This window comes from Pseudorasbora parva, chromosome 14 (genome assembly GCF_024679245.1).
Source record: "Pseudorasbora parva isolate DD20220531a chromosome 14, ASM2467924v1, whole genome shotgun sequence".
In the NCBI taxonomy this organism is placed as follows: domain Eukaryota; kingdom Metazoa; phylum Chordata; class Actinopteri; order Cypriniformes; family Gobionidae; genus Pseudorasbora; species Pseudorasbora parva.
This window is the reverse complement of record NC_090185.1, coordinates 36,442,415-36,469,564: the sequence shown is the minus strand read 5'-3', so window position 1 is coordinate 36,469,564 and position 27,150 is coordinate 36,442,415. Positions and strand designations below refer to the sequence as shown.

At 41.5% G+C, this 27,150-nt stretch overlaps 1 protein-coding gene across 1 annotated transcript in view; it reads right to left on the bottom strand.

Annotated features, from left to right (window-relative positions):
- anos1b (anosmin 1b) overlaps positions 1-27,150 on the bottom strand; it is a 157,504-nt gene that overhangs the window by 27,809 nt on the left and 102,545 nt on the right. Inside the window, exon 7 of the mRNA XM_067416333.1 lies at positions 17,344-17,540. Coding sequence (XP_067272434.1) covers positions 17,344-17,540 — 197 coding nt within the window. The remainder of the gene's footprint in view (positions 1-17,343; positions 17,541-27,150) is intronic.

Here is a 27,150-nt window from a genome sequence, read left to right as displayed (position 1 = left end):
TCCATCGTGTAAAGTGCACACATCAGTGACCGAAGGCTACCCCATATAGTCATGCAGTGTGAAAAGAACAGAGATTCGGCGACTTTGAAAATCGTGCATTGTGAACTCTGCATTAGTCGCCAGGATTCGCCACGCTGACCAACAGAAAAGCTACTTAGTTTGAAAGTGACTTTTATGGATTGCTACACTATTTACAATAGCTAATGGACATTTTCTTGCCCATTACAGTTCTCCAAATTTTGCTAATGTGACCACACACTAAGACATACAAAAATGTAAACGTACAGACACTTAAATCTGCAAAAATCTTTCTCCTACACTTTTTTAATGACATATAAACCTCTCTAATGATAGTTTGTCAAGAAGAAATAAGACCTTTAATGGTAATAGTGTGCAGCATGTTAGACCAGTGCTCTTCAACACCTGTACTGGAGGGTTTAATTCACATGTGCTTTAAGGTTGATTCACACTTAGTTTGATTGTGTAGCGACTCGGGCGAATCAAACACACAATCGCCAGTTACATTTAACAAATATGTTTTGAAAGTTGTGCTCACTAGCATACCTTCCCCCCAACACAACAGAGGGAGATTCTTCAGTCACCCTGGAAACCATCTGATAAGGTGTTTTTATGGCCCCGAAAGGAATTTGGCCACATGAAGTTTCAGACACAAAGACACAGAGCTTTTGCCTCAAATTATAGACAAACCATCTATAAATGAACATGCACCCCAGGACATTATATGTAAACACATAACTGTTTTGTAAAATGTTTCTTCTGTATGGTATTTTGCATCTTTTTGTCTGTGTCTTAACAAAGTACTAGTTCAGATAACCTCATATATGTCATGTCTCCTATCAAATTAATGCTCACTTCACGACTTACACTTCCATGTATATCACTTATTCAGAAAATGCAATGTGTGTTTGTTGCATTAATTATAGTATGAAGACTCAGAGACCCACTGAGTCGAACTTTCAAACAAAGAGCCATAAATCTGCTGAGGAATTTCCCGCCGGGAAATCCCAACAATCTCATTGGTTAAGTCTAACCCTGGAGGGTGGGACTACGGCCAGACCATAAAAGGAGGACCTCGGATGCCCTCCTCCTCACTCTCTTCTCTTCTCCGAACATCTCCTGCTCTTACTTCTTCAACTCTCTGTGGGAGCCAACACCCACGGGGGGGGGCTGGCACTTAAGCCATGCCACCAATGCAGGCCCTCCAAGCAGGCCTCAGCCCTTCCAAAAATCTTCTCTTCTACAATCCGATCTTCAAGAACACGAAGCATCGCTAAAGCAAACAGCCACTTCCCTCCCAACCTCGGAAAGGACCGCCGGACCGCCGGACCGCCGGACACGCAGACACACATGCACACAAGCGAGAAGCCAAAACGAAACCAAAAAGAATGCAAGTATTATCTTCCAAATTCAACTGCTGTAAAGAGGGTGTGTTATTTTCCCGTTGGGATAAATTAACTCCGTGAAGGTCGTATCTGGTGAATTGAAGGAAAGTTGGTTCTCACCCTCCCCCACTCTCTTTGTCTCTCTCTCTCTCTCACTCTCTTTCTCTCTCTCTCTCTTTTATCTCTCTCTAACTTCAGTCTATTCATTATTCTCTTTTATGTATTCTTTCGTTAATATCTATACTTCTACTCTCTTGATGCATATTTAGTATGTACTTTCTGTGTGAATTGTAGTGTTATTTTTAGTCTGTGTTTATTAAACCTTCAAAAGACATTTAATGAGTTGAATCTGTTATTCTGCCACATACACAAAGTCAATGAAACTTGCGATCTAAACGTTACCTAACTGCTTATGCTACTATGTTAGTAAAGTAAACTGTATGACCATTTGAAATATTGAACTTATCCTGATCAGTAAAGTTAATGTTTCTTATGCGCTCGTAAAGCAGTAATCCCTTTATTGAGAATTGATTTGAAAAGTCTATAACTAATTTGCAGGACAAACTTAGTAGGATAATTTCAAGCAATTCCGTAAAGGGTTACTTGTATTTAATTAAACAATTTTCCCTATCGGAAAATTTTAATACGTAATGAACAACTGGCAAATCATATTCATAAATTCATGAATATTGAATATTAAATCCCTTTTGAGTTAATTATTCCCCGAGACATTAAACTCATTAGTCGTTGTTGTTACATGTATTTGGTGGAGAAATATCGGGCAAGTTTCAAACGTTTGTGTATGTGTGAATGATATTCATATTCTATTCATTGTGTATTTTTGAGGTATTAATAACCTGCACGCGCGTTTTGTTTCGTTTTTGTTTTGTTGTTGTTTGGTGAATTATGAACGGTACGCGCAAAGCGAACCCAAACATAAACAGATGCTGAGAAATGTTGAAGTAGCCGGATTATATTAATAAAAATATGAACGGTACGAAAATCCGCGTGATCTCCGAAACCCCCTGCAGCCGTAGGCGCAATAGGTTTTATCCGCGTGATTTCCAAACGAATGTATTGTAGAAAATCCATACATTTGACTCGAGCAATATATTATGTGTTCCATCAAAATAATGAGATTTTGATGATGTCTGTAGACACGTACGTTGCGTTATCCCGCTTGATCTGAACTACAAAAGTTTCTATCTGTGCGGAAGATTGGGACAGGACGAGACTCTCCTGTACAATGTAAGGGGCCTCAGAATAATTATTATATCGTTAAGATAAACGATAACTCCTGGTTTAAGTCTGGCTTAGCTAACCAAAGACCTGAGACCTAAAACATTTGAATCAAAAATGCTGAAAACCGTCAGCCATATTGATAAATGTCTATTGGAGTCCATGTAAAATGCGTGAATAGGCAGAAGATAAATTCCTGTTTGTCACCCGTTTCGTTGCTCGTGCACATAAAGTGCAGTCATTTTTAAATGAGTGCAAAAGCCAGTAGAGTGTAGGGAACGCCGCTTGCAAACCGCCAGAGGGCGACTCAAGAATTGCAACACCGCTTGCAAACCGCCAGAGGGCGACTCAAGAATTGCAACGCCGCTTGCAAACCGCCAGAGGGCGACTCAAGAATTGCAACGCCGCTTGCAAACCGCCAGAGGGCGACTCAAGAATTGCAACGCCGCTTGCAAACCGCCAGAGGGCGACTCAAGAACCAGACAAAGCCATCTGGTGAGCATTTCCGCCTAACTAACTCTAGTCTAGGGCGGGCGCAATAGCGCCATCGTGTGGATAAATTCGGATAGTTTCACTCTCCGTCATTTGATTCTGCCTTCACAAAATAAGTTTGAGCCTATAAATTGTTTATTGCTTACTGTTGTACACAGTTTCATTTATACAATTTTTCTAGCAACAACCAAGTCTCCTTTCTCGCTGATTAAACACCCTTATTCGAATTTGAAGTTTAAAAAGAAACATAACTTCCTCTAACTCAAAGTGAAATTAGGTTTAAGTCACAGACAGTCCAATTGGAAGGAAGGACGCCACCGTGTGGCTATACCCTGTTAAGTCAGCGCAACACTAAATCCCTACTCCCTTTCTGATTAATTCTTTTATTTGGATAACTCCCACTTAGAGATTAATCATTATAGGGTAAGATTTTTGATTGGCTTTCTTTTATTTGATTTTCCTTACAGGCTTATTTAAATTTCATTTAAACTTGCTTTGAATTTAATTTGAATTAAGTTGAGCTTCTAATTTTTTTATTTTATTTTATTTTATTTTATTTATAATTTTATTTTAATTTTTAATTTTTAATTTTTAATTTTAATTTTTAATTTTAATTATTTTTTTAATTAAAAATTATTATTATTATTTTATTTTTATTTTATTTTATTTATTTTTTTATTTTATTTTTTATCTCTGCAAAAGTTTTCTTTTCCCCTCCCATTGGGAATAAAGCTCAGTCTGGTAATTACAAACGGTATCAAAGGTGCTTTTTGTTTTATCACTACTTGACAGAAACTTTTGCCTTTTTGCTAAATTGCTCTTGATATTTAAACTTCCACTTCCTACTCACCTACAATCAAAAGGCCTTTGATCCGGTGAACAGGGGAGCTTTTAATTCATTTTAATTCCACCTGTTTACCCTCTTTGTGTATCCATTGTAGGGCTCACGCGTCCGAGGTGCATTGAGAATCGTCACAGGCTGGTCTCCGGAGGGGGGGGTGGCCCGACCGACGTAACCGGCACCGGCTGTGTGTGAGTCTCGGTTTCTTGTATCTCTGTCCGCGGCTGTGGCACGCAGTGGCGACATCAGCAATTCGACACTCCAAAGAAGTCAACCAGTTCAGCTCACGCACGCAAGGCAATCTCTGGGACTAATCCCTAAACCGGGGCCTGAGCGGGGCCACTCTTGAAAAAGAGGGTTCTGGGGACGTTCCGATTTTGCTGCGCGGGCTGGCGGTTGATGGACTGGTGTGTCGGGTTGTGTTTAAAGTCATAAGCTGTTTGAGTGGGCGCAACGCGACACAGAGTGGCAGGGGACCGGGGACACAGCAGTGGGTGTTTGGAAGCGTTTGAAAGGCCAACCACACCGCTGGGTTTCCACTTGAGCGACCTCAATTCACCCCGGATGAGCTAAATGGGATAACCCATAGTACAAGCCGAATTTTAGTATATCTTGAGCATTAAGCCTATTAATTTTCCCTAACACTCCCGGCGCGCACGCTGACATTCCTTTCATTACAGACCAATTCATCTTGTGTTTGTTTCCACTGTGCTCTTTCCTATCCTCACTGTTGGACTATCACGTTTGTGTTTCTTTCAGTTCACCAAGAGACCCCAAGGAGAATTAGATAGTCCCGGGACGACCGAGCAGCAGTTCACCAAGTGACAACCAGGGCTACCGCCCACCTAATTGTCTGAATTGTCTAATTATCTAACTGTCTACATCAGTTAGCCAAAATTCCCAGCTATCCGTACGATAGCTCGTTAGCTTAGAACAAGCTTGCATTGGCTCTCTCTCTGTGTGTGTGTGTGTGTGTGCTGTGTTTCTCTCTTCCGCAGTAATGTCCCGTGCCCCCAGCCCTGCCGTCCCGTGGGACCGCCTAACGACATGGCTGGAAGCGCTAACGGCCACCAGTCAAGGAAGTCTGGTGCAACTGAGCCAGGAGCAACTGGACACCGAGCTAGACCAGCTGATGACACACGACCCCACGCACAGCTACTCCAACAAGGAAGTGGCCAAGATCCTCGGAAGCCTCGCCCACGTCCTCATCGCACAGGCACGTCTAAGCGAAGGGAGCTACGACAACCTGGAACAGGAGGCAGCAACGCTAAAGCTTCAAGCCAGGGAGGCCCGGAGAGACCAAGCCCTCACCCAGCTTCGTCTAGATCAGCTTCTAGACACAGAGAAAGACGACGAAACAGACAAAGAACAAAGAAAAGAAATAGAAAGACTTCAAAAGACCCTGAAGGAGCTCCGTCGTGACACCGACCGACGAGTACAGACAGAGAAAGACGCCAGGAAACAACTCGACGAAAAGCTTCGGCGTGGCGAATCCCTCCTGGAGAGAACCACTGATGAACTTAAAGACAGAGACATTAAAGCTAAAGTCTATGCAAAACATTTGCAGTCGGCACAAGCCGAGATCGACGAGCTCATCCAGCAAAGACACGAGCTCAAAGATGAACTTGACATGGTGCAAAGAGAACTGAGACAATCATATATAGTGCAACGTTACCGGAAGGGGGAAACACACAACACACAGTTTCCCCTGACCAGTTACTCCGCACATTTTAGCCACGAAGCAAGAGCTACGAGGGGGGACGACAGCCCCCTGTTTAAAAGATCACCCGCCAGTCTCCACGAATCCCCGTCAGCAGCAAAGGAAAGGACGCCCTTCCAGGAAGTCAAGGTCAACAGCCACGAAGCTTCAAAGAACCTTGACAAGCTGGCCAGAAATATTCCTACCTTCAGCCCAGACCTGGCAGGAGGACACGACGTCCACGCATACTTAAAAGACATAGACTTTTATTTGCAAACTGTCGCTCACGCGAACAACTGGGACAGACTGTACCTGCTCAGGGCCACGTCTAATCGTGACGTACGCAGCTTTCTGGATCGACAACCAGAGGCCATCAAAGCGGACTACTGGCATCTACGACAAGCTCTAATTCGTGAGTACTCCGACCCCGAGTCAGACCAGGGGTTCATCACTGCCATGGACCTCAAGCAAGCTCGACGTGAGACCTCACAGAACTTTTATAACAGACTGCGACATGCCTACTTCGGGACACGTAACGACCCAGGCATGGAGGAGGACATCAACTTCAAAACTCTTTTCCTCCGAAACCTGCACCCTACCATCAGTTACCACCTGGGGGTGCTGGCGTGCCCGCGCAGCATGGGCACGCAACAGTTAAGAGACTTGGCTCACAAAGCTTACGTCAAACAGAAAACCATTTCTGAAAAGACTGTAAAACAGCCCACCATCTGCCCTGTCTCTGTGCACCACCCAGAGCTAACCCTAGAGGGCGCCAAACAGAACCACAGTTACCAACCCGTCAACAGAGAGTCCAAACCACTCCAAGCCAGCAGAGGGCAGCGTGGTCATAATGGCGACCGTCCACGGTACCAGAGCGATCGCTCTGAAGGAGCCTGGGACCCGCCTCGCCCAGAAAGCCAGCGAAGAGGCCACTCTCGACGGGACAATGGTAGGCCCAGACCTGAACCCACGTCTGGCAAAGAAAGTGTAGCTGCTTCTGAAGTTACAGAGCTCATAAAGATCCTGAAAGAGCTCCTCCGACAGAAACCTCACAAGGAAGACAAGAAGGACGGACCAGGTACAGCACGACTAGACATGATACCTGAAATCAACCTTCCCGCCCTTCCTGCAACTGAATCATCCACCCTGAACACTGTTCCCCAATCACGGACGAGTGTACTAACTGTTGCACACCCACACGTCAGCAGCACACCCACACGACAGCTGACAGCAACAGCCTCTAATCAAGACAGCATCATGGGACAGCCCAGCGCACCAGAAAGCGCTGCTTTGATTGTTTGCACGCATAATGAGACACTTGACACATATCCAGACGGCTTATCAAGCAACACACAGGTCCCCACACCAAGACTCCTGGGAAACCTAATCGAGAAGGGGATGGCTCGAAAACTCTATCTGACTATCACTATGGAAAGGGAATTTAAGCTCGAAGCCCTAGTGGACACTGGCTCCGACCTCACGCTTATATCCGCCCAACTGTTTGAAAGACTCAGATTTGAAGCACAGAGGAAAAATCGCACCCTTAACCTTCACACTTGTAAGCTAAATGTGCAGTCGTATAGCCAAAATGACATCCAGCTCAAGCACGTAGCTTCCATCCACCTGACAATTGGACCTATGAGGCTGATACACCCAGTCTATATCTCCCCTATGAACACTTATCCGTTTCTCATCGGAAAAGACCTGCTGGACCGCTTCGAACCCGTACTGGACTTCAAACAGCTGAAAGTCTGGGCTCAAGTGCGTGACCCTCTGCCCCTTCAGACACACACATCGTCTGAGCAAGACTGTCAAGTCACAGAGGTCACGGGAACTCCCACAGAGCCAGACTGCCAGGCCACAAAGGCCACGGGACCCCCTACAGCACACTGTGACAACACAGCCTCAGCCCCAAAGCCAAGTTCAAGTTCGCTACTTTGCACATTTCAGCTATCCAAAGACTCTGATGCCTTCTGCCCCCAGGTCATGAATGACCTACAGCTGAATGACATTATCACAACGAACAGTATCCCTGCACTGTGGGCAGACAACTCAACCAAAAGTCTACCACTGTGCAATGCAATCAGTAGAAACACAACACACGGCGACATGTGGGCACCCCCGAACCCCACATCCTGCCCCATTGTTGCAGTGCTAACCCACAGCAAGCGATCGACACCGGCTACAATGCCGGCCTTGCAGCTGCTATCGCTAACTCCGCAAATTTCCAACAACGATATTGCGGATATGCAAACCTCTGACACTGCAATAAAGACAATTCTTGACCACCTCTCAGACCCCTCCAACCACCCTATCACTGACTCTGAGCTCATTGATGACTCTAGCCACAAGCATCTACATAACTCCAGACACATGATGCGTATTATGGACAACATTCTCTGGTGTGCACCCGATGGCAACACAGCGCCACAGCTTGTAATGCCACGGTCGCAAAGGGGGGTGATGCTAATGTACGCCCACAACACACCATGTGCTGGACACCACGGCACCAGAGCCATGTATGACACACTGAAACAGGTGGCATATGGGCCTGGGATGCATCAAGATGCAGCAGAGTATGTTAGAGAAGGGCTAGTTCGCTGCCAGTTCCAACCAGCAAACCCGAACCACAGAGCCCCACTGCAACACAGAGGGACCACGTTCCCATGGTCAAACCTACAAATCGACCGGGTAGAACCCCTGCCCAGGTCCACAAAAGGCAAAAAGTACTTTCTCACAGTGGTGTGCCAGTTTACCAAGTGGGTGGGGTGTCAACCAGCACCCAACGACACCGCCCAGACTACGGCATACCCCCTGATGAATCACAGCTTTTTCCTGTCAAGATTGCCACTGAGAATCAACTCAGACAGAGGCATCCACTTCACTACTGAGGCCATGCAACAGATCTGGAAATGCCTAAGAAACGCGGCCGTGATCATGCTCCTGTGCCTCCAGACAATCAGAGGCCAGCCACCACCAGACACCATCACACCGGGTCCAGCCTCGGGCATCGTACTGAGAGAGCAACCTGGACTGCTGATCACCAACTGCAAATGAATCCTCAAAAGAAAGACGTACTCTCCTGAACTTCACATCAGCAGCGCAAGCTCCTCCAGCCCTGCACACAAACGCAAAAGGGGGGAGGAGCCCAAGCCCTCTGCCTAACCTTACACCAGCTTCAAGAACCTTCTCCTCCAACACCAGTTAGTCACCTTGTAGGCAATACTGCCAAGCCCCACACTATGTCATGCATGTGATTTGAGAAAGAAGGCCTTAAACGAACACAAGGCCGCCTCTGAAGGGATTCTCAAAACCCCAATGACTTTGAACTTTGAAACAGAGAAACCAAAGTGGATCACCAGAAGGCACCCAGCCTGGCCACAATGCGAGGCACCCTCTGAAAAGTTCCTAGTCAGCATAGGACATAAAAGTGTCAAGATGCAGTCCATCTTCCTAGGCAGGAGACCTAAAGGACTGACTGGCCATTGCGAGGAACATGGTTCCACCCAGGGCTGCAGAAAGCCCACAGCACACCTGCACCACACAAACGGACTTCTGGATGACAGGTGACGCACCGTCAGGGCACCTGCTGCCTCGACACCTGCTGCACAAGCACAGAGACCTGAACTGGGCTACTGTCTGCCTTATCTGCCGTGGAAAGACCATCACGTCAGGAGACACAAACAACTGGAGCCTAACATGGCTATGGTGTGTCTGATCTTCCTGAACTTTTGATATCGCTCGTTGTTGTCCATAGGAGGGACAACAACTAGCGAAAGGGGGGATTATGTAGCGACTCGGGCGAATCAAACACACAATCGCCAGTTACATTTAACAAATATGTTTTGAAAGTTGTGCTCACTAGCATACCTTCCCCCCAACACAACAGAGGGAGATTCTTCAGTCACCCTGGAAACCATCTGATAAGGTGTTTTTATGGCCCCGAAAGGAATTTGGCCACATGAAGTTTCAGACACAAAGACACAGAGCTTTTGCCTCAAATTATAGACAAACCATCTATAAATGAACATGCACCCCAGGACATTATATGTAAACACATAACTGTTTTGTAAAATGTTTCTTCTGTATGGTATTTTGCATCTTTTTGTCTGTGTCTTAACAAAGTACTAGTTCAGATAACCTCATATATGTCATGTCTCCTATCAAATTAATGCTCACTTCACGACTTACACTTCCATGTATATCACTTATTCAGAAAATGCAATGTGTGTTTGTTGCATTAATTATAGTATGAAGACTCAGAGACCCACTGAGTCGAACTTTCAAACAAAGAGCCATAAATCTGCTGAGGAATTTCCCGCCGGGAAATCCCAACAATCTCATTGGTTAAGTCTAACCCTGGAGGGTGGGACTACGGCCAGACCATAAAAGGAGGACCTCGGATGCCCTCCTCCTCACTCTCTTCTCTTCTCCGAACATCTCCTGCTCTTACTTCTTCAACTCTCTGTGGGAGCCAACACCCACGGGGGGGGGCTGGCACTTAAGCCATGCCACCAATGCAGGCCCTCCAAGCAGGCCTCAGCCCTTCCAAAAATCTTCTCTTCTACAATCCGATCTTCAAGAACACGAAGCATCGCTAAAGCAAACAGCCGCTTCCCTCCCAACCTCGGAAAGGACCGCCGGACCGCCGGACCGCCGGACACGCAGACACACATGCACACAAGCGAGAAGCCAAAACGAAACCAAAAAGAATGCAAGTATTATCTTCCAAATTCAACTGCTGTAAAGAGGGTGTGTTATTTTCCCGTTGGGATAAATTAACTCCGTGAAGGTCGTATCTGGTGAATTGAAGGAAAGTTGGTTCTCACCCTCCCCCACTCTCTTTGTCTCTCTCTCTCTCTCACTCTCTTTCTCTCTCTCTCTCTCTTTTATCTCTCTCTAACTTCAGTCTATTCATTATTCTCTTTTATGTATTCTTTCGTTAATATCTATACTTCTACTCTCTTGATGCATATTTAGTATGTACTTTCTGTGTGAATTGTAGTGTTATTTTTAGTCTGTGTTTATTAAACCTTCAAAAGACATTTAATGAGTTGAATCTGTTATTCTGCCACATACACAAAGTCAATGAAACTTGCGATCTAAACGTTACCTAACTGCTTATGCTACTATGTTAGTAAAGTAAACTGTATGACCATTTGAAATATTGAACTTATCCTGATCAGTAAAGTTAATGTTTCTTATGCGCTCGTAAAGCAGTAATCCCTTTATTGAGAATTGATTTGAAAAGTCTATAACTAATTTGCAGGACAAACTTAGTAGGATAATTTCAAGCAATTCCGTAAAGGGTTACTTGTATTTAATTAAACAATTTTCCCTATCGGAAAATTTTAATACGTAATGAACAACTGGCAAATCATATTCATAAATTCATGAATATTGAATATTAAATCCCTTTTGAGTTAATTATTCCCCGAGACATTAAACTCATTAGTCGTTGTTGTTACAATTGCCTGGTCCAAACCAGAGTTTAGTTGCTCCCCTTGCCCCCGCTGGCTTGTGTTCACATTATACGTGACATTCTTTCTGCTTGCACTATGTCAGTCACGCTTGTCAGGAAACACAGTGTATTGAATCATACATTATCAATAGTGGGATACTTCCGCAATTATGTATCTTAGTATGACTGTGTCCATATCAGCAGGGAACTTTGGTTAGGTTTAAAGCTAAACTAGCAGGGCACTGGCCCTTCAGGTCTGGCATTGAAAAGCCCTGCCCAATATCCACCAAGTGACTCAAATAGTTTTCTGTAATATCATAATGTCTTTTCAACATTATTAGCTCATTGTTATCTTAAGGTCATGTCTTAAAAACTTTCAAGCTGGTATTTATTAAACCTCTTAATCAAGCTTAATCCAAGAGAATTAGTTAATTACAGACTTATCTCAAATCTCCAAATCACGTCAAACATTCTAGAATAAATAAAAAGTAGTAAGTGTGCTGTAAAACCACATTCTTACATCTTAAAAATATATCTAAATTATGACACATTCACTCAATGCAAAATGCTGAACAGTTAGTACATGCGTTCATGAGCTCAAGGCTAGATTATTGTAATGCTCTACTGGGTGGTTGCCCTACTCGCTTAATAAACAAACTCCAGCTGGTCCAAAATGCAGAAGTTCGAGTTCTTACTAAAATCAGGAAGTATAATTATATTCATCCAGTTCTGTCAACACTGCACTGGCTCCCTATTAAACATTGCATACATTTTAAAATCTTACTTATTACTTAAAAAGCACCCAGTACATAAGCAAGCTCTAACACATTATACTCCATCACGTCTAATGCGGTCTCAAAACTCTGGCCAGTTAATAATACCCAGAATAACAAAATCAAATGCAGGATCCTTTTCCTATTTAGCACCTAAACTCTGGAACAGTCTTTCTAGCATTGTTCGGGAAGCAGACACACTCTGTCAGTTTAAATCTAGATGAAAAACATACATACAGAACATTGTCAATATCTATTAATCAAATCAGTTAAATGATTGTTAGGCTGCATTAACTACTGTAATTCCTGTTTCTTAATGAAACGTCTTATTAAAAACAAGTTAAATATGTAGTGCCACAGGGCTCAGTGTTAGGTCCTCTGGTTTTCCTTTTGGAGACGTAATCAGGAAACAAAATTAGTTTTCATTGTTATGTCAAAGGTTTGCATTTCATTGTGTTCCAGTTTAGTGAACTCTGACATGCAAATTCATATCACATGAAGTCATGCAAGAAACATAAGATTGATACATCACAGCATGACATCTTAGCTGAATTAAAAAAGCACAAACTTGCATAAGAGCTGTGTAGCACTGTTTAAAGAACAGCAAAACAGTTGTAGAACTGCATTCTTTAAAGGGGTAATGAATTGAGAAATCAACTTTCCCTTGAGCTTTTGATATATAAAAAGGTCATGGTAATATAAGATTATCCTGCAAGTTTCAGATCTTAAAACGTCATTGTTAGTCAAAGAAAAGCTTTTATAGACACCAGGCCCAGCAAACGGTCCTGTGCTTTATACTGACGTCAGTGCGCGACGAAACGCCTCTACAGAATCTACAGCTCTTCTAACCCAGTAGCCCCGCCCACCAACTCATGGGATCATGCAAGCCAGCAGCAATAAACATGCTGAAGAATATAGCAAGATATTGCACTATTCCGGGTTGTGGAAGAACACATTCGCTGCATAAGCTTACTTCGGATCCTAATATTAGGAATGTGTGGTTGAACTTTATTTTTAATGAAGTTCCAGCTGACGTGGAGGAGACAGTGTTCACTTATTTCACTGCGGGATCATTTGTAAACAAATCTCACAATGCTTTTCTTCTATATTGGATCTGACAGGAGGAATGGAGCAACACACATGTGAGTAAAACGTGTTTTTTATATGTAATAGTATTGCATTGTTATAGATCGTTTTGCTTATGTGTACGTGTCTAACAGAACATACCTTTAGCACGCTGGACTCAGACATGTATGGACCAGGGCTCGCAAAGCCCAACGTCCCAGCTAGGGCTGTGTGTTTTTCTGATGGGCTACCAAAATGGAAGCCTGTCTATCAGGCTGATGAATTCATTAATATTCCTTTTGTTCTGTTGTTCTCTCTCTCTCTTGACTTGACATTAGAAGGGCGCGCTCACACTCGTGTATGTGTGCGTGCCTGGTTCGTGCTTCTATGGACCGATCGTGTGGACCATGTAATACAAAAAATAATAGTCCAATTAATCGCGGGTAGATGAGAAATAAATCATTGTGTTTGTTTGATAAAGACGTACTTGAATCATCCCGTTTGCCGCTTTCAAAACAACCCCTCCCTCATGTGAACTGAACTGATAGGGGCAAAGATATTACAGGAGCTGAAGCTCATTAAATACACAAATCTTATCCAATCCTAGCTGTGGGCGTTTACTTCCAAGTCTCCAGTGCGGCACGCCCATCGAAATCCAGCGTTTTGAAAAAAGCCTCAAAACCAGTGTAGAAAATAGCCCATTACTTATTAGTTATGATGTTTTTGAATGTAAAAACCACACCAACGTCATTAGTTGACCTCAGACAACATTATATAAAAAAAAGCCAGTATATATATATATATATATATATATATATATATATATATATATATATATATATATATATATATATATATATATATATATATATATATATATATATATATATATATAATAAGTTATGGCATATGCTTTTCAATTCTAAAGCTAAAAAGCTATTTCATGCATTCATGACCTTAAGACTAGATTACTGTAATCGGTCTGGGTGGGTGTCCTGCAGGGTTATTAAATACACTTCAGGTAGTTATTATTGCAGTGCTACTAGAACAAGGAAATGTCATATCAGTCAATTTTATTGTCACTACATTTATATATACGTACATTTCAAGTTACTTATAAAGTTTTGAATGGCTCCTTAGTACCTAAGTGAGCTAAGATCACACTATAGTTCATCATGTTCATTTTGGTCATTTAATAACACCAAGGATATCAAACCTCTCTGCAGTAGGTAGATTCTTTTCATATTGGGCTCTGAATCTCTGGAATAACCTGCCCAGAATTGTTCATGATTCAGGCCAGTAACAGAACCATCTCTTTACCCCAAAATAATAATAATAATAATAATAATAATAATAATAATAATAATAATAATAATAATAATAATAATAATAATAATAATAATAATAATAATAATAATAATAGATTGTTGAATAACAATCAACACATAAAAGCTTTTCTGAACAGAAAACAGCTGATGGTGGAAGTCTCTTTAAGCTCCACAGTACACTGTGGTCCACTCTATGTTTTACATTTCTCCCAGCGCTAAAGGCTTTATTGCTACATATTCCCAATTCGGCAGTGTCCCGAGGATGTCGCCGAGGCATGACGCGCAGCTGAAGACCAGATGGAGGGGATTGCTGCAGCCCCATGCAGGAGGCAAACTATGTTTTCTGGGCACTTCTTTGGACATACCGGGGTTGCGCAGAAGTCCAAGCGGCCGCAATGCAAGACGTAACAGCGACGCAGCCGAGACTCAGCAGCCGAGAAGCGTAACATCTCAACATCACGCCGGACGCCGATGATGCCAGCCTGGAGCCAACACCAATCAACCGGCAAACTCAGCCAACATGCAGTTCAAGCCCGAGGGAGACCCCCAGTGAGCAGCCAACACCCAGAAGAGAGAGCAGCTGCAGTGAGCAACATCAAATGTCCTTCAAACGAGAAGCAACCGCAAGAATTCAAACAAAAACAGCAGAGAAGTCGTGAAAAACAGCAAACAACGAACAACGTCCTCTCAGTGGCTGCCAGCAATCAGCAACAGTCCCAATTGTAGCTTTGACTATTTCACTAGTCATGGTCATAATAAAATAAAATAAAATCTAAATCTAACAGTAGAGTTAACTTGATTTTGGGTGAAGCGGCAAACAGACAACGCCTCTCCCCCTTGTTGCTAGGCAACTCCAAATATATACCTAATTTATCACCTAAACACATGGTTATGCTGCATTAGTTAGGTCAACTGAAATCGAAAACACTTCTTATATAAAAAAAAATCATAATTATTATGTGAAGGGCATCTGTGCTTATATGAGTAATTTCATATGAATCATTAATTTAAGGTTCACTGCTGTTAACAGTAAGCTGCCATCAACATTATAGGAGGGACTTTACAAACAACACAGGATACTCAATCAAACTGCACCTCAGCAGACAATATGGGACAGACCTTATAAAGACTTATGTATTTTTCAATCGTTGTTCTTAGCTTTCTAATTTTCTTTCACAGAACAACCTGCTGAATGACAACCAATTTGGCTTCAAAAGCTGACATTCTGTCATGCTTTCTTTGACATCGTAAATCACTAGATCCTCCCTGAACTGGTCATTACAAAAACTGCACTTTGCTGGCTTATGTCCTTCAAAATTTCAAGGAGTCATCAGCTAACCCCATCCACTAACCACAGGAGTGCCTCAAGGTTTGGTCCTTGGCCCCCTCCTCTTCTCCATTTACGCAGCCTATCTCTTGTATCGCTTGCTGCTCTTTAAGAAATCTTGGCCAAGAAAAATCTATGTTGACATGATTTAGTCCTGAGAATAGATTCCTTGCCAGCCCAACTACAATTTCACTGTACAGATGGACTCAACAACACTAAAATCAGCCAGGTTAGCCAAGAATATGACCCACTAAACTTGACAAATGTAATGCTCCTTTCACCTAGTGCAAATACACATCTGAAGATAATCCAGAACACTGCAATGTGCAACATTACACCTCTTGTACTACACTCTTTTAGTCCTCTGGTTACCTGTAGCTGCCTGCATCAAATTCAAGTCTTTGACATTGATTTCCCTCCAATCCTCTGCCATCAGTGAGATGTGAGGTACAAAGTTGCTTACTCGAACCATGTATGTATGTATGTTCTTCTGTGGTGGAACACGTTTCTAGCCTCCATCCAATCTGTTCACCATCACGGTGAGACCTCTATGTTTATTTGAAACCATGTGGAGCCCAGCTGGCCAGGATGTTTAAGAACTAGTCACGATACCTCAGTATAATTTTTGTGGTATCTGACTGGCATCTCCATCACAGAGAACATTTACAAATATGTGAGATTTTTCAAGCCACGAAGAACAACCTTGTTCGGCCATTAAAAACGTACAATGATTTTGTCCAGGAAGTCACACTGAATTAGTCATCATGTTATCTTCATCTTTTACTGTAATCTTTCAAATAAAGAGTGCAGATGGAACAGATTCTGTGCATACAATAGACAAATAGTGCTGTTAAACGAGCCATACTTTTGTCATTCTTAAGTTCTAAAATAACAGACATATAGGGCCACTGTGCATTTAGTTTCAACTAAGTTGTGTTTTTTGGATTTAACAAATTCTTAATTCCAGGCAGTATGAAAATGATCTGACACTTTCTATTACTCTCAATAACTCTTAAACGCTTGCAGTGATCCATTCTGAGAACAAAAATCTGTCAGCCGACATAGTTCTTTATAGGCTACTGTTCAATAAAATAGATTGCTTTCTCAGACATCGAGGTTATTGCATTGTAAAAACAAATTACCTAATCAAAACCATTTGAGAGCTGTGGCTTTCAGGAGAGTACTTGGACTACAATAAAATACGCTGATCACTAGGCCAGCTGCGTCTTTGTTTTGTGGTCGTTGTGGGGAACCGATTTAACTGGCTCTCACACTTTACTACATCACAGGTGGGGCACATGAGTCCAACACCTGCGAAGGGGAGTGAGGCTGACCACTGAAAACATACGCTTAACTCCTTAAACTCAGTTGCAGATTTAGCACTTCCTGGGTCTGACATTCCAAGACTGAAACCAAGAAAAACAATTTGGGGAAATTTCTTCCCTCTCTGAGGGTTCAGGTTCAACTTTATGAGAGAAAGGTAAAAATTGTGCTCTAACCTCGACAGCCTCAACAAGTTTTTGGCCACTATCATCAGCCTCGGTCTGGCTTAATTTTCTTATTCATTCTTCTGAAATGAACTTTCCACATACATAAACACTGAACGCAACCCCCTACAGGTTCACAGTTTAGCAGAGATATAAAAGTATGCACAGTATTTGAGAGAATATGCCAGAGGAGGGGTGAGACAAAGGTCTTAGTTAAGGAGGGCTTACCCCATCTGTGACCCGTCCAGCCCGGCTCTGGCTGTTTGGGGGCGTTCCTCGAGTGTTCCAGGTCACCTTGTAATGGTGGACCACCAAGTCGCTCTCCTTGGGGGCCTCCCACAGGACCAGAACACTCACTGTGCCATTAGGGTGAACCGTCTGGTTCCCTGTTCTGGCATTCTGTGGGGTCTCTGGGGGAAACGGATCTGAAACAGAGATGTGAAGGTGCTTCTGTCAGACCACTGCTTTTAATCACACTCTTGTCAGTTTATTTGTGTTCACCCAACATGCCCTGAAGTGAACCAGAAGAAACAACCGAACATATGCACAAGACAGGATAACAAACAAGACAAACAAGCAAGACAAATAATTGATGGGCAGCTTTATTGCTCATGTGACATGTTCAGGGATGTGATTTTTCAATATTTACATGGATTTTTTTTTTCTTTTCTTGCTAACAGTTTATAATCCAATAAATGCAGCTCCATCCACGCAAGTGCTGTGAGTTTGGGTTGTTAAGAGAGCTGGCGTTCTTGAAATCTTTAGTGTTTCTTGACTCCATGTGGAGTGTTTTCACAAGCCACTGGATTATTTAGCAGGGATAAAGGTGTGTGTGTGTGTGAGTTTGTGTGTGTTCTTGTTTAACCTACACTGCGAGGACCAATATCCCCACAAAGATTGTAAAACTGAAAATGTTTGACATTAGTCAGGCCCCAATGCTTATAAAACAGTGAAATTAGTTTTTTTTATGAATGTAAAAAGACAGAATGTTTTCTGTAAGGGTTGGGTTTAGGGGTAGGGTTATGGTATATAATATATCATTATATACAGGGTTTGATTTATTGGGGGGAGGGGGGATATCCACCCTTCTAGTCTATGTATCCCTGCCTCTGTTGAATTATTTTTTATCACTGGTGCAGTGAGTACAAAAAACCACAAACCACCAACAGACAAATGTCGTCAAATGTTCTGTCCAATCAAAATGCTCTCTATAATCTAAAGCCCGCCCCCTACACTGCTGAAGCTGTGGCTGAAATCGGTCAGGAGTTGTTAGGCACATAGCACACTATATATGTGATAGGAAACACATATCAGGAAGCAGACAAACTGGCTAAACCAACCATCTGCTAGCTGTCTCACGTCACCAAAGTCAGCTAAACCCCCCGAGATTATTGTTACAAACATGAGCCACGTCTGAAAGGTAAAGGGGGAGGTGTTGCTGTAATTTATAATAATATTTTCATTATTACTCAGAAGTCTAGTTTCAAATATAATTCCTTTGAAGTTTTGTTGCTTTGTGTAATGCTATGTAATGTAAATGATAAATCCCGTTTGACATTTGAGTTGGCTACTGTATACAGGCCACCAGGGCACAATACAGACTTTATCAAAGAATTTGCTGGTTTTGTATCAGATTTAGTATTAGCTGTAGATAAAGTACTAATTGTTGTTGATTTTAATATTCACGTAGACAATGAAAAAGACGCATTGGGATTGGCATTGAGAGACATTCTAAACTCTATTGGAGTTAGACAACACGTATCGGGACCCACTCATCGCCTTAATCATACTTTAGATCTAATAATGTCACATGGAATAAATGTTGATACTGTTAAAATTCTGCAGCAGAGCGATGACATCTCAGATCATTAACCTAATATCATGTATACTTAATTTACCTAAGGCTGCAAAGCCATCCCCTCGCTTCAAATATGGCAGGACGATAACCGCTGCGACTAAAGATTGCTTTGTACATAATCTTCCTCATCAGTTCCATCTCCTCAGCATTACAGATAGCCAAGAGGAACTTGATGCTGCAACAGAAACTATTGACTCTCTCTTTACTAGCACTTTAGACATAGTTGCTCCCCGGCGCTTAAAGAAGATTAAAGCAAATAATCCAACGCCGTGGTACAACGAGCACACTCGGGCCCTTAAAACAGCAGCCAGAAAAATGGAGCGCAGCTGGAAGAAAACAAAATTGGAGGTTTTTCGCAATTTGTGGAAAGAGAGCATGATGGCATATAGAAAGGCCATAAAAACTGCTAGATCTGCTTATTTCTCAACTCTTTTAGAAGAAAACAAACACAACCCTAAGTATTTATTCGATACAGTGGCTAAATTATCAAAAAAATAAAGCTTCAACTTCTGATGTTTGTAAACAACACAGCAGTAATGACTTTATGAACTTCTTTACTAGTAAGATTGATAATATTAGGAATAAAATTATAACCATGCAGCCGTCTATTACAGTATCACTTCAGACAGAGCATTGTAGTGTCACTGAGGAAAAATTACACTCATTCACTACTATAGGAGGAGAAGAATTGGCTAAACTTGCTAAATCATCAAAATCAACAACATGTATGCTTGACCCTATACCGACTAGGCTATTAAAAGAGATACTTCCAGAGGTCATAGATCCTCTGCTTAATATCATTAATTCATCTTTGACATTAGGATATGTACCGAAAACTTTTAAGTTGGCTATAATTAAACCACTTATTAAAAAAACGCAACTTGATCCTAAAGAATTAGTCAATTACAGGCCAATCTCGAATCTACCGTTTCTATCAAAAATACTAGAAAAGGCCGTGTCTTCACAATTATGATCCTTTTTAGAAAGAAATGGTATATGTGAGGATTTCCAGTCAGGATTTAGACCGTATCATAGTACTGAGACTGCTCTAATTAGAGTTACAAATGATTTACTCTTATCATCTGATCGTGGTTGTATCTCTCTATTAGTGTTACTCGATCTTAGCGCTGCATTCGATACTATCGATCACAATATTCTTCGTAATAGAATCGAAAATTATGTTGGCATTAGTGGAACTGCTTTGGCATGGTTCGTACTTATCTGACCGTTATCAGTTTGTAGCAGTAAATGAAGAGATGTCACACCGATCACAAGTTCAGTATGGGGTACCGCAAGGCTCAGTGTTAGGACCGTTGCTCTTCACCCTGTATATGCTACCACTGGGAGATATCATTAGGAAGCATGGCATTAGTTTTCATTGTTATGCTGACGATACTCAGCTCTATATTTCCTCACGCCCTGACGAAACCTACCAATTCACAAGATTAACGCAATGCATAGCTGATATAAAAAATGGATGAATAGTAATTTCATGCAACTTAATTCAGATAAAACTGAATTTTTAATTATTGGACGGAAAAGCTCCACAAGTAGTAACCGAGAATACTGTCTAACACTCGATGACTGCTCTGTCAAGCCCTCGTCGTCAGTGAGGAACCTGGGTGTGCTCTTTGATACCCATCTTTCATTTGAAAGCCACGTTTCTAGCATCTGTAAAACTGCAATCTACCATCTTAAAAATATATCTAAATTACGGCACATGCTTTCAATGCAGAATGCTGAACAGTTAGTACATGCGTTCATGAACTCAAGGCTAGATTATTGTAATGCTCTACTGGGTGGTTGCCCTGCTCGCTTAATAAACAAACTCCAGCTAGTCCAAAACGCAGCAGCTCGAGTTCTTACTAGAACCAGGAAGTATGATCATATTAGTCCAGTTCTGTCAACACTGCACTGGCTCCCTATTAAACATCGCATACATTTTAAAATCTTGCTTATTACTTACAAAGCACTGAATGGTTTAGCTCACCGGTACTTAAGCGACTTTTAACACATTATACTCCATCACGTCTATTGCGGTCTCAAAACTCTGGCCAGTTGATAATACCTAGAATATCTAAATCAACTGCAGGCGGTCGATCCTTTTCCTATTTAGCTCCTAAACTGTGGAATAGTCTTCCTAGCATTGTTCGGGAAGCAGACACACTCTGTCAGTTTAAATCTAGACTAAAAACACATCTCTTTACTATGGCATACACACATATAACATTTTTAACTTTCATTATTCAAATCAATTGACTGATTGTTAGGCTGCATTAACTAGGTCAGCCGGAACCGGGAACACTTCCCATAACACCTGATGTACTCGTTACATCATAAAAAGAGTGGCATCTACGCTAATGTTAGTCTCTCTGTTTATCCCGAGGTTTATCCCAAAACTGGGCCCTGTCCGGATCGGATGGTGGACCTGCCTGGACATGACCAACGCATCCTGGAGTGTCTGCTGAGCCGTGTCAATTGGTGTCTCCTACGAATTTGCCACACCGGCACGTCATGCTCAAAAACCCGTCTTAGGCGCAATAATTCCAATCTTTCATGTATTCATACTCTTGTGTAATCGACGCCCCATCCTAAATAAATTAGTCTCTTCCGTGATACCCTGAAATTTTGAATAATCCGATCTAATATGATTTCTGACCTGTAAGGTTGCCAGAATAATAATCATACACGGTGTGTTAATAGGCCAGAGGAGAACTGGCACCCCGACTGAGTCTGGTTTCTCCCAAGGTTTATTTTTCTCCATCATGCCCTGATGGAGTTTTGGTTCCTCGCCACTGTCGCCTTTGGCTTGGCTTGCTCAGTTGGGGACACTAAAATTATGATCAAAGTTATTCAACTAATTATACAAATAAAATTAATTAATTCGGTTTTATTTAATTCTATAAACTATAATACAGATATGTCAACGTTGTCGCTATATGATAAATTAAAATAAGCTGATAACATCACTGTTTTCTCCAGTACGACTGTACAGCCAAATCTAATTTTGTTGCAATATTATCCTGTTTGACACTGAGAAGCTGCTATATAAATAAAGTTGATTGATTGATTGATTGATAGGAAACGATTCAGCTTTCATTTGAGGCGAATAAGTGTTTTCACGTTAGTTTCACACACCGCAGCAGCGCACACACCCAAACGGCTCTGGTTGAAATTTAGACTACAGACACGAGAGCGCAGCGCGGATCATATGCGCGAGTCGGCGCAGACAACAAACATATCGACCCATTTGGATTCTGCACAGAATGCTGCATTTCAAAAGCGATATGGAGGAGATTATGATGATAAACAGTAAGAGGAAACTGGCTTTACCAAACAGAAATGCACACACGCACGCACGCACACACAGATCAGGCATACATTTTTGACCACTGACAGGTGAAGTGAATATCACTGATTATCTCTTCATCACGGCACCTGTTAGTGTGTGGAATATGTTAGGCAGCAAGTGAAAATTTTGTCTTCAAAGTTGATGTGTTACAAACAATGGGAAAGCGTAAGGATTTGTGTGAGTTTGACAAGGGCAATATTGTGATAGCTAGACGACTGGGTCAGAGCATCTCCAAAACGGAGATAATACGGTTAATACGGTTCCTTGTGAGATGAGACGGTCTGTTTCTGTTGATGTGGCAAGGAGAGGCACATGAGTTGAAAAGTGAGCGTGTATAAGTGTGCTAATGATGGATGTGGAGTGTGTCTACTGCCGCTGCTGAGAGAGCCACACATGATGCCGGTGATGCACGAATAACTCAGACAGAACAAGAGTGTAGACATAACATTCAGTCTGCGCTTCATTTTACTGTAAGCACACCCACCAGAACCTTAAAAACAGTTATGACTATAGATGTAGAAATATTCACCCATGATCGCGTACGCTTAGTTAAGAGCAATATAATAATTTAAATCTGTTACAAGAAGCACTTGCAGTCGCATAAACTGAAAAATTATAAGATACATAATAGATTTTTACATCTATGAAGAGTGGTGCATGTCTGTACAAAGCCCCATATGCCCAGGCCTTGCTAATCCCTTGGGAAAAAGAAGTAAACGTTTGTATACTTCTAATAATTACACTTTTGTAATGAAGAATTTGCCATTTAGTACATCTAAAATATTAATTTTAATTAAAAACAATGGAAAAAAATATGGAAAAACACTACATTACAATTTTTAAATACTTTACATGTGCTTTAGTATGTTGTGCTTTGAGTGTGCTTTTATGCATGAGTGCTTTGTTTGTTTGCACCAAAAAACATAACATAAAAAAACATATTGCAAAATATTTTATTTACAGATCAGGCACGTTAGATGAAGTGAATAACACTATTGTAATTAATAGTGGATATAACAGGAATAACTCCTGTTAGTGGGTGGGATATATTAGGCAGCAAGTGAACATTCTGTCCTCAAAGTTGATGTGCTAGAAGCAGGAAAAATGGGCAAGGGGCCAATTGTGATGGCTAAAGGACTGGGTCAGAGCATCTCCAAAACTGCAGCTCTTGTGGCCTGTTCCCGGTCTGCAGTGGTCAGTCTCTATCAAAAGTGCTCCAAGGAAGGAACAGTGGAGAACCGGCCACAGGGTCATGGGCGACCAAGGCTCATTGATGCACGTGGGGAACGAAGGCTGACCCGTGATGTCCAATCAAACAGACTAGCTACTGGAGCTCAAATTTCTCAAGAAGTTAATGTTGGTGGCCCCACTTTATATTAGGTGGCCTTAAAGGTCCACTGAAATCAAAATGCAAGTTTTTTAGCTTTTAGTATGACTGTGTTAGCTTTAAAGTTATGAATAAGCTGGTATGTTCCAAAACTATGACAAAATTTGCATACAGGAGATATAAGTGTTTAAAATGTACAGTCTCCTATTTCCGTTAAAACGAAACGGATCATATGCACGAGTCGGCGCAGACAACAAACATATCGACCCGTTTGAATTCTGCACAGAATGCTGCATTTTAAAGTGATATGGAGGAGATTATGATGGTAAACAGTGTTAGAGGAAACTGGCTTTACCAAACAGAAAGGTCCGCTCTTGCGCTCTAGTCAAACGGCATATTAACAAAACGCTATTGGCTGTTTCAAAAAAGGGGAGAAGCTGCTAACAGCTGGAGTCGTTTCAGGGGAAATCACGTCAACACATTGAATAATGCGGCGCATTTGAAGGCACTCAGTGGACCTTTAACTACTATGTACTTACATCAAAAAATAAGTACAATGTACTTACTGTGTTCAAATTGTATTGCAAAGTACCCTTTTTTGCTGATAGTGATGTGGGATACGGGTAAAGTTAGGGACAGGTGTGGTGGTGTGGGTAAGGATAAGTATAGGGTTAGGTGTAAGGGAAATGCCAACTGTGTAATTACAAATGTAACTACAGAAATTAATTACATGCAGGTATTTTTTTAAATGTAAGTACAAAGTAAAAACATGTATGTACACAATAAGTGCATCGTATCAAATGATTAATTACAATGTTAGTACATAGTAGTTAAGGCCACCTGATATTAAAGTGGGTCCATGTTTTCATTGGATTCACAATCATTGGATTCCGTTTATCACTCTGCTTTAAGATTTATAACTCGGGCAAATCATTACACTCATCATTGTGCACTGTATGAAATGATGGGTTGGCCTTCACTTCATTTAAGAAGGAACAAGCACTGGCTTATATTTGTGTATAAGGCCATAGTTGGCCAGCTTCCTCTGTATATGAATAGTCTAATAACTGTCAATAGTAAAGGGCATAATCTGCGTTCAAGTAGATACATTCTTTTAAATGTCCCCTTAATGAAGACAGAGTTTGGAAAAACTGCTTTTATTTATAGTGCATCAACTGCCTGGAATGAGATTCAAAGATCACTAAAACTTAGTGTATTTATTTCACTCAATGAGTTTAAGTTATATCTTAATCGAACATTTCAAGCTTTCTGTACTTGTTCTTGTTCTTAATCATGTATTATTGCTGGAAATGTGTGTGTGGTCATTTTTTGTTTTATGTATTTAATTTTACGTTTTTTTTTTTTTTTTTTTTTTGTGTGTGCTGCTACCTTGGCCAGGGCTCACTTGTAAATGAGATATCTATCTCAATGTGATTTTATTCCCTGGTTAAATAAAGGTATAATAAAAAAAAAAAAAAAAAATGTTGGTTCTGATAGAAAGGTGTCAGAATACACAGAGCATCGCAGTTTGTTGTCTATGGGGCTGCATAGCTGCAGACCAGTCAGTGTGTCCCATGCTGAACCCTGACACCGCCGAAAGCACCAACAGGGGCATGTAAGCATCAGAACTGGGCCACCGAGCAATGGGAAAAAGTGGCCTGGTCTGAGGAAGGACATTTTCTTTTACATCACTTGGACGACCGGGTGCGTGTGTGTAGCTTAGCTGGGGAACACACGGCACCATGATGCACTCTGGGAAGAAGCAAAGCTGGCAGAGGCAGTGTGATGGTGGGAAACCTTGGGTCCTGCCATCCATGTGGATGTTACTTTGACACGTCCGATCCATGGAGGCAACACCTCGCAACTCACAGGACTTAAAGGTCTGTTGCTAACATCTTGGTGCTAGATACCACAGCACACCCTCAGAGAGTGGAGTCCATGCCTCGACAGGTCAGGGCTGCTTTGGCAGCAAAAGGGGGGCCAACAAAATATAAGGCACAATGTTATGCCTGATCGGTGTAATCTCACAAGAGCACCACCATGCAGATATTTACATGTCTTGTTAAAAAAAAAAAGGATATTTTGTAAATAAAGTGGTAAATTATGTTTTCTGTCAATCGAGGGGAGAAATCTATCAGATTTCAACACTGACAAACTAAAAAATATCTTCATTTGTGCTGTGAAGATGAACGAAAGTCATGACATAAAAGTCATTTTTGGGTTTAATATTTAAAAAAGTCATTTTTGGGTTACACCGTTTAATATTATATTATCTGCAAGTACAATTTTCTGAAATATATACTTTTAAGATTTTAAGTACACTACTAGTGCATATGCTTAGTTTTCACAAAGGATGCTAAGGAGGTGTGAGTGGTTGCTTAGGTATTGCTAGATGGTTGCTAAGGTGTTCTTAGAGTTCTTTTATATTTGTCCAAAAAACATTTGTCCAATCATTTAGAAAAGTAATAGCACACCTTCTCTTAACAAGCCACACTATTTGAAATAGTATTCATGATTGTTGCATGCAGAATTAGTCACTAACTTTAGGCATGAGAAATATTAAAGGTGTCATGAACTAGCTTTAAAAAAGGTTTGTCTGAGGTCAACTAATGACGTTTGTGTTTTTTACATTCAAAAACATCATATTGTTTTGAACTTTCATGATTGACAAATTGTCATGATTGTTTTGAAAGCGGCAACCGGAATGATTCTCTCGATCACAGGGCTCGTAAAAGCCTTTATCAAACAAACACAATGATTTATTTCTCAACCTGCGATTGATTGGACTATTATTTTTGTATTACACATAGCCCGCACGATCGTTCGCTATAAGGGCGAACCTTGCATACACACACGTGCACGTGCGCCCTTCAAATGTCAAATCAAGAGAGAGTGAATAGCGCAGATCAAGAAAGGAATATTATGAGAGTCATCAGCCTGCTGACTGGCTTACGTTTTGTTAGCCCGTCTGGAAAATACACAGCACCTGGGCTTTGCGAGCCCTGGTCCATACTTATCTGAGTCCAGCATGCTAAAGGTATGCTGTTTTAGACATGTACACATAAGCAAAACGATTTATAACAATGCAATACTATTACATATAAAAACACGTTTTACTCACATAAGTGTGTTGCACCATACTTCCTGTCAGATCCAATATAGAAGAAAAGCATTGTGAGATTTGTTTACAAACGATCCCGTGGTGAAATGAATTGAACACTGTCTTTCCCACGTCAGCTAGAACTTAATTAAAAATAAAGTTTAACCACACATTCCTAATATTAGGATCCAAAGGAAGCTTACGCAGCGACTGTGTTCTTCCACAACCAGGAATTGCGCAATATCTTGCTATCTTCTGTGGCATGCTTATTGTTGTTGGCCAGCTAGCACGAGCCCTCCATGAGTTGGTGGGCGGGGCTACTGGATTAGGCTTTCTGTAGAGGCGTTTCGTTGCGCAGTGACAAAGATGTGCAAACAATCGTTTTCTGGACCTGTTGT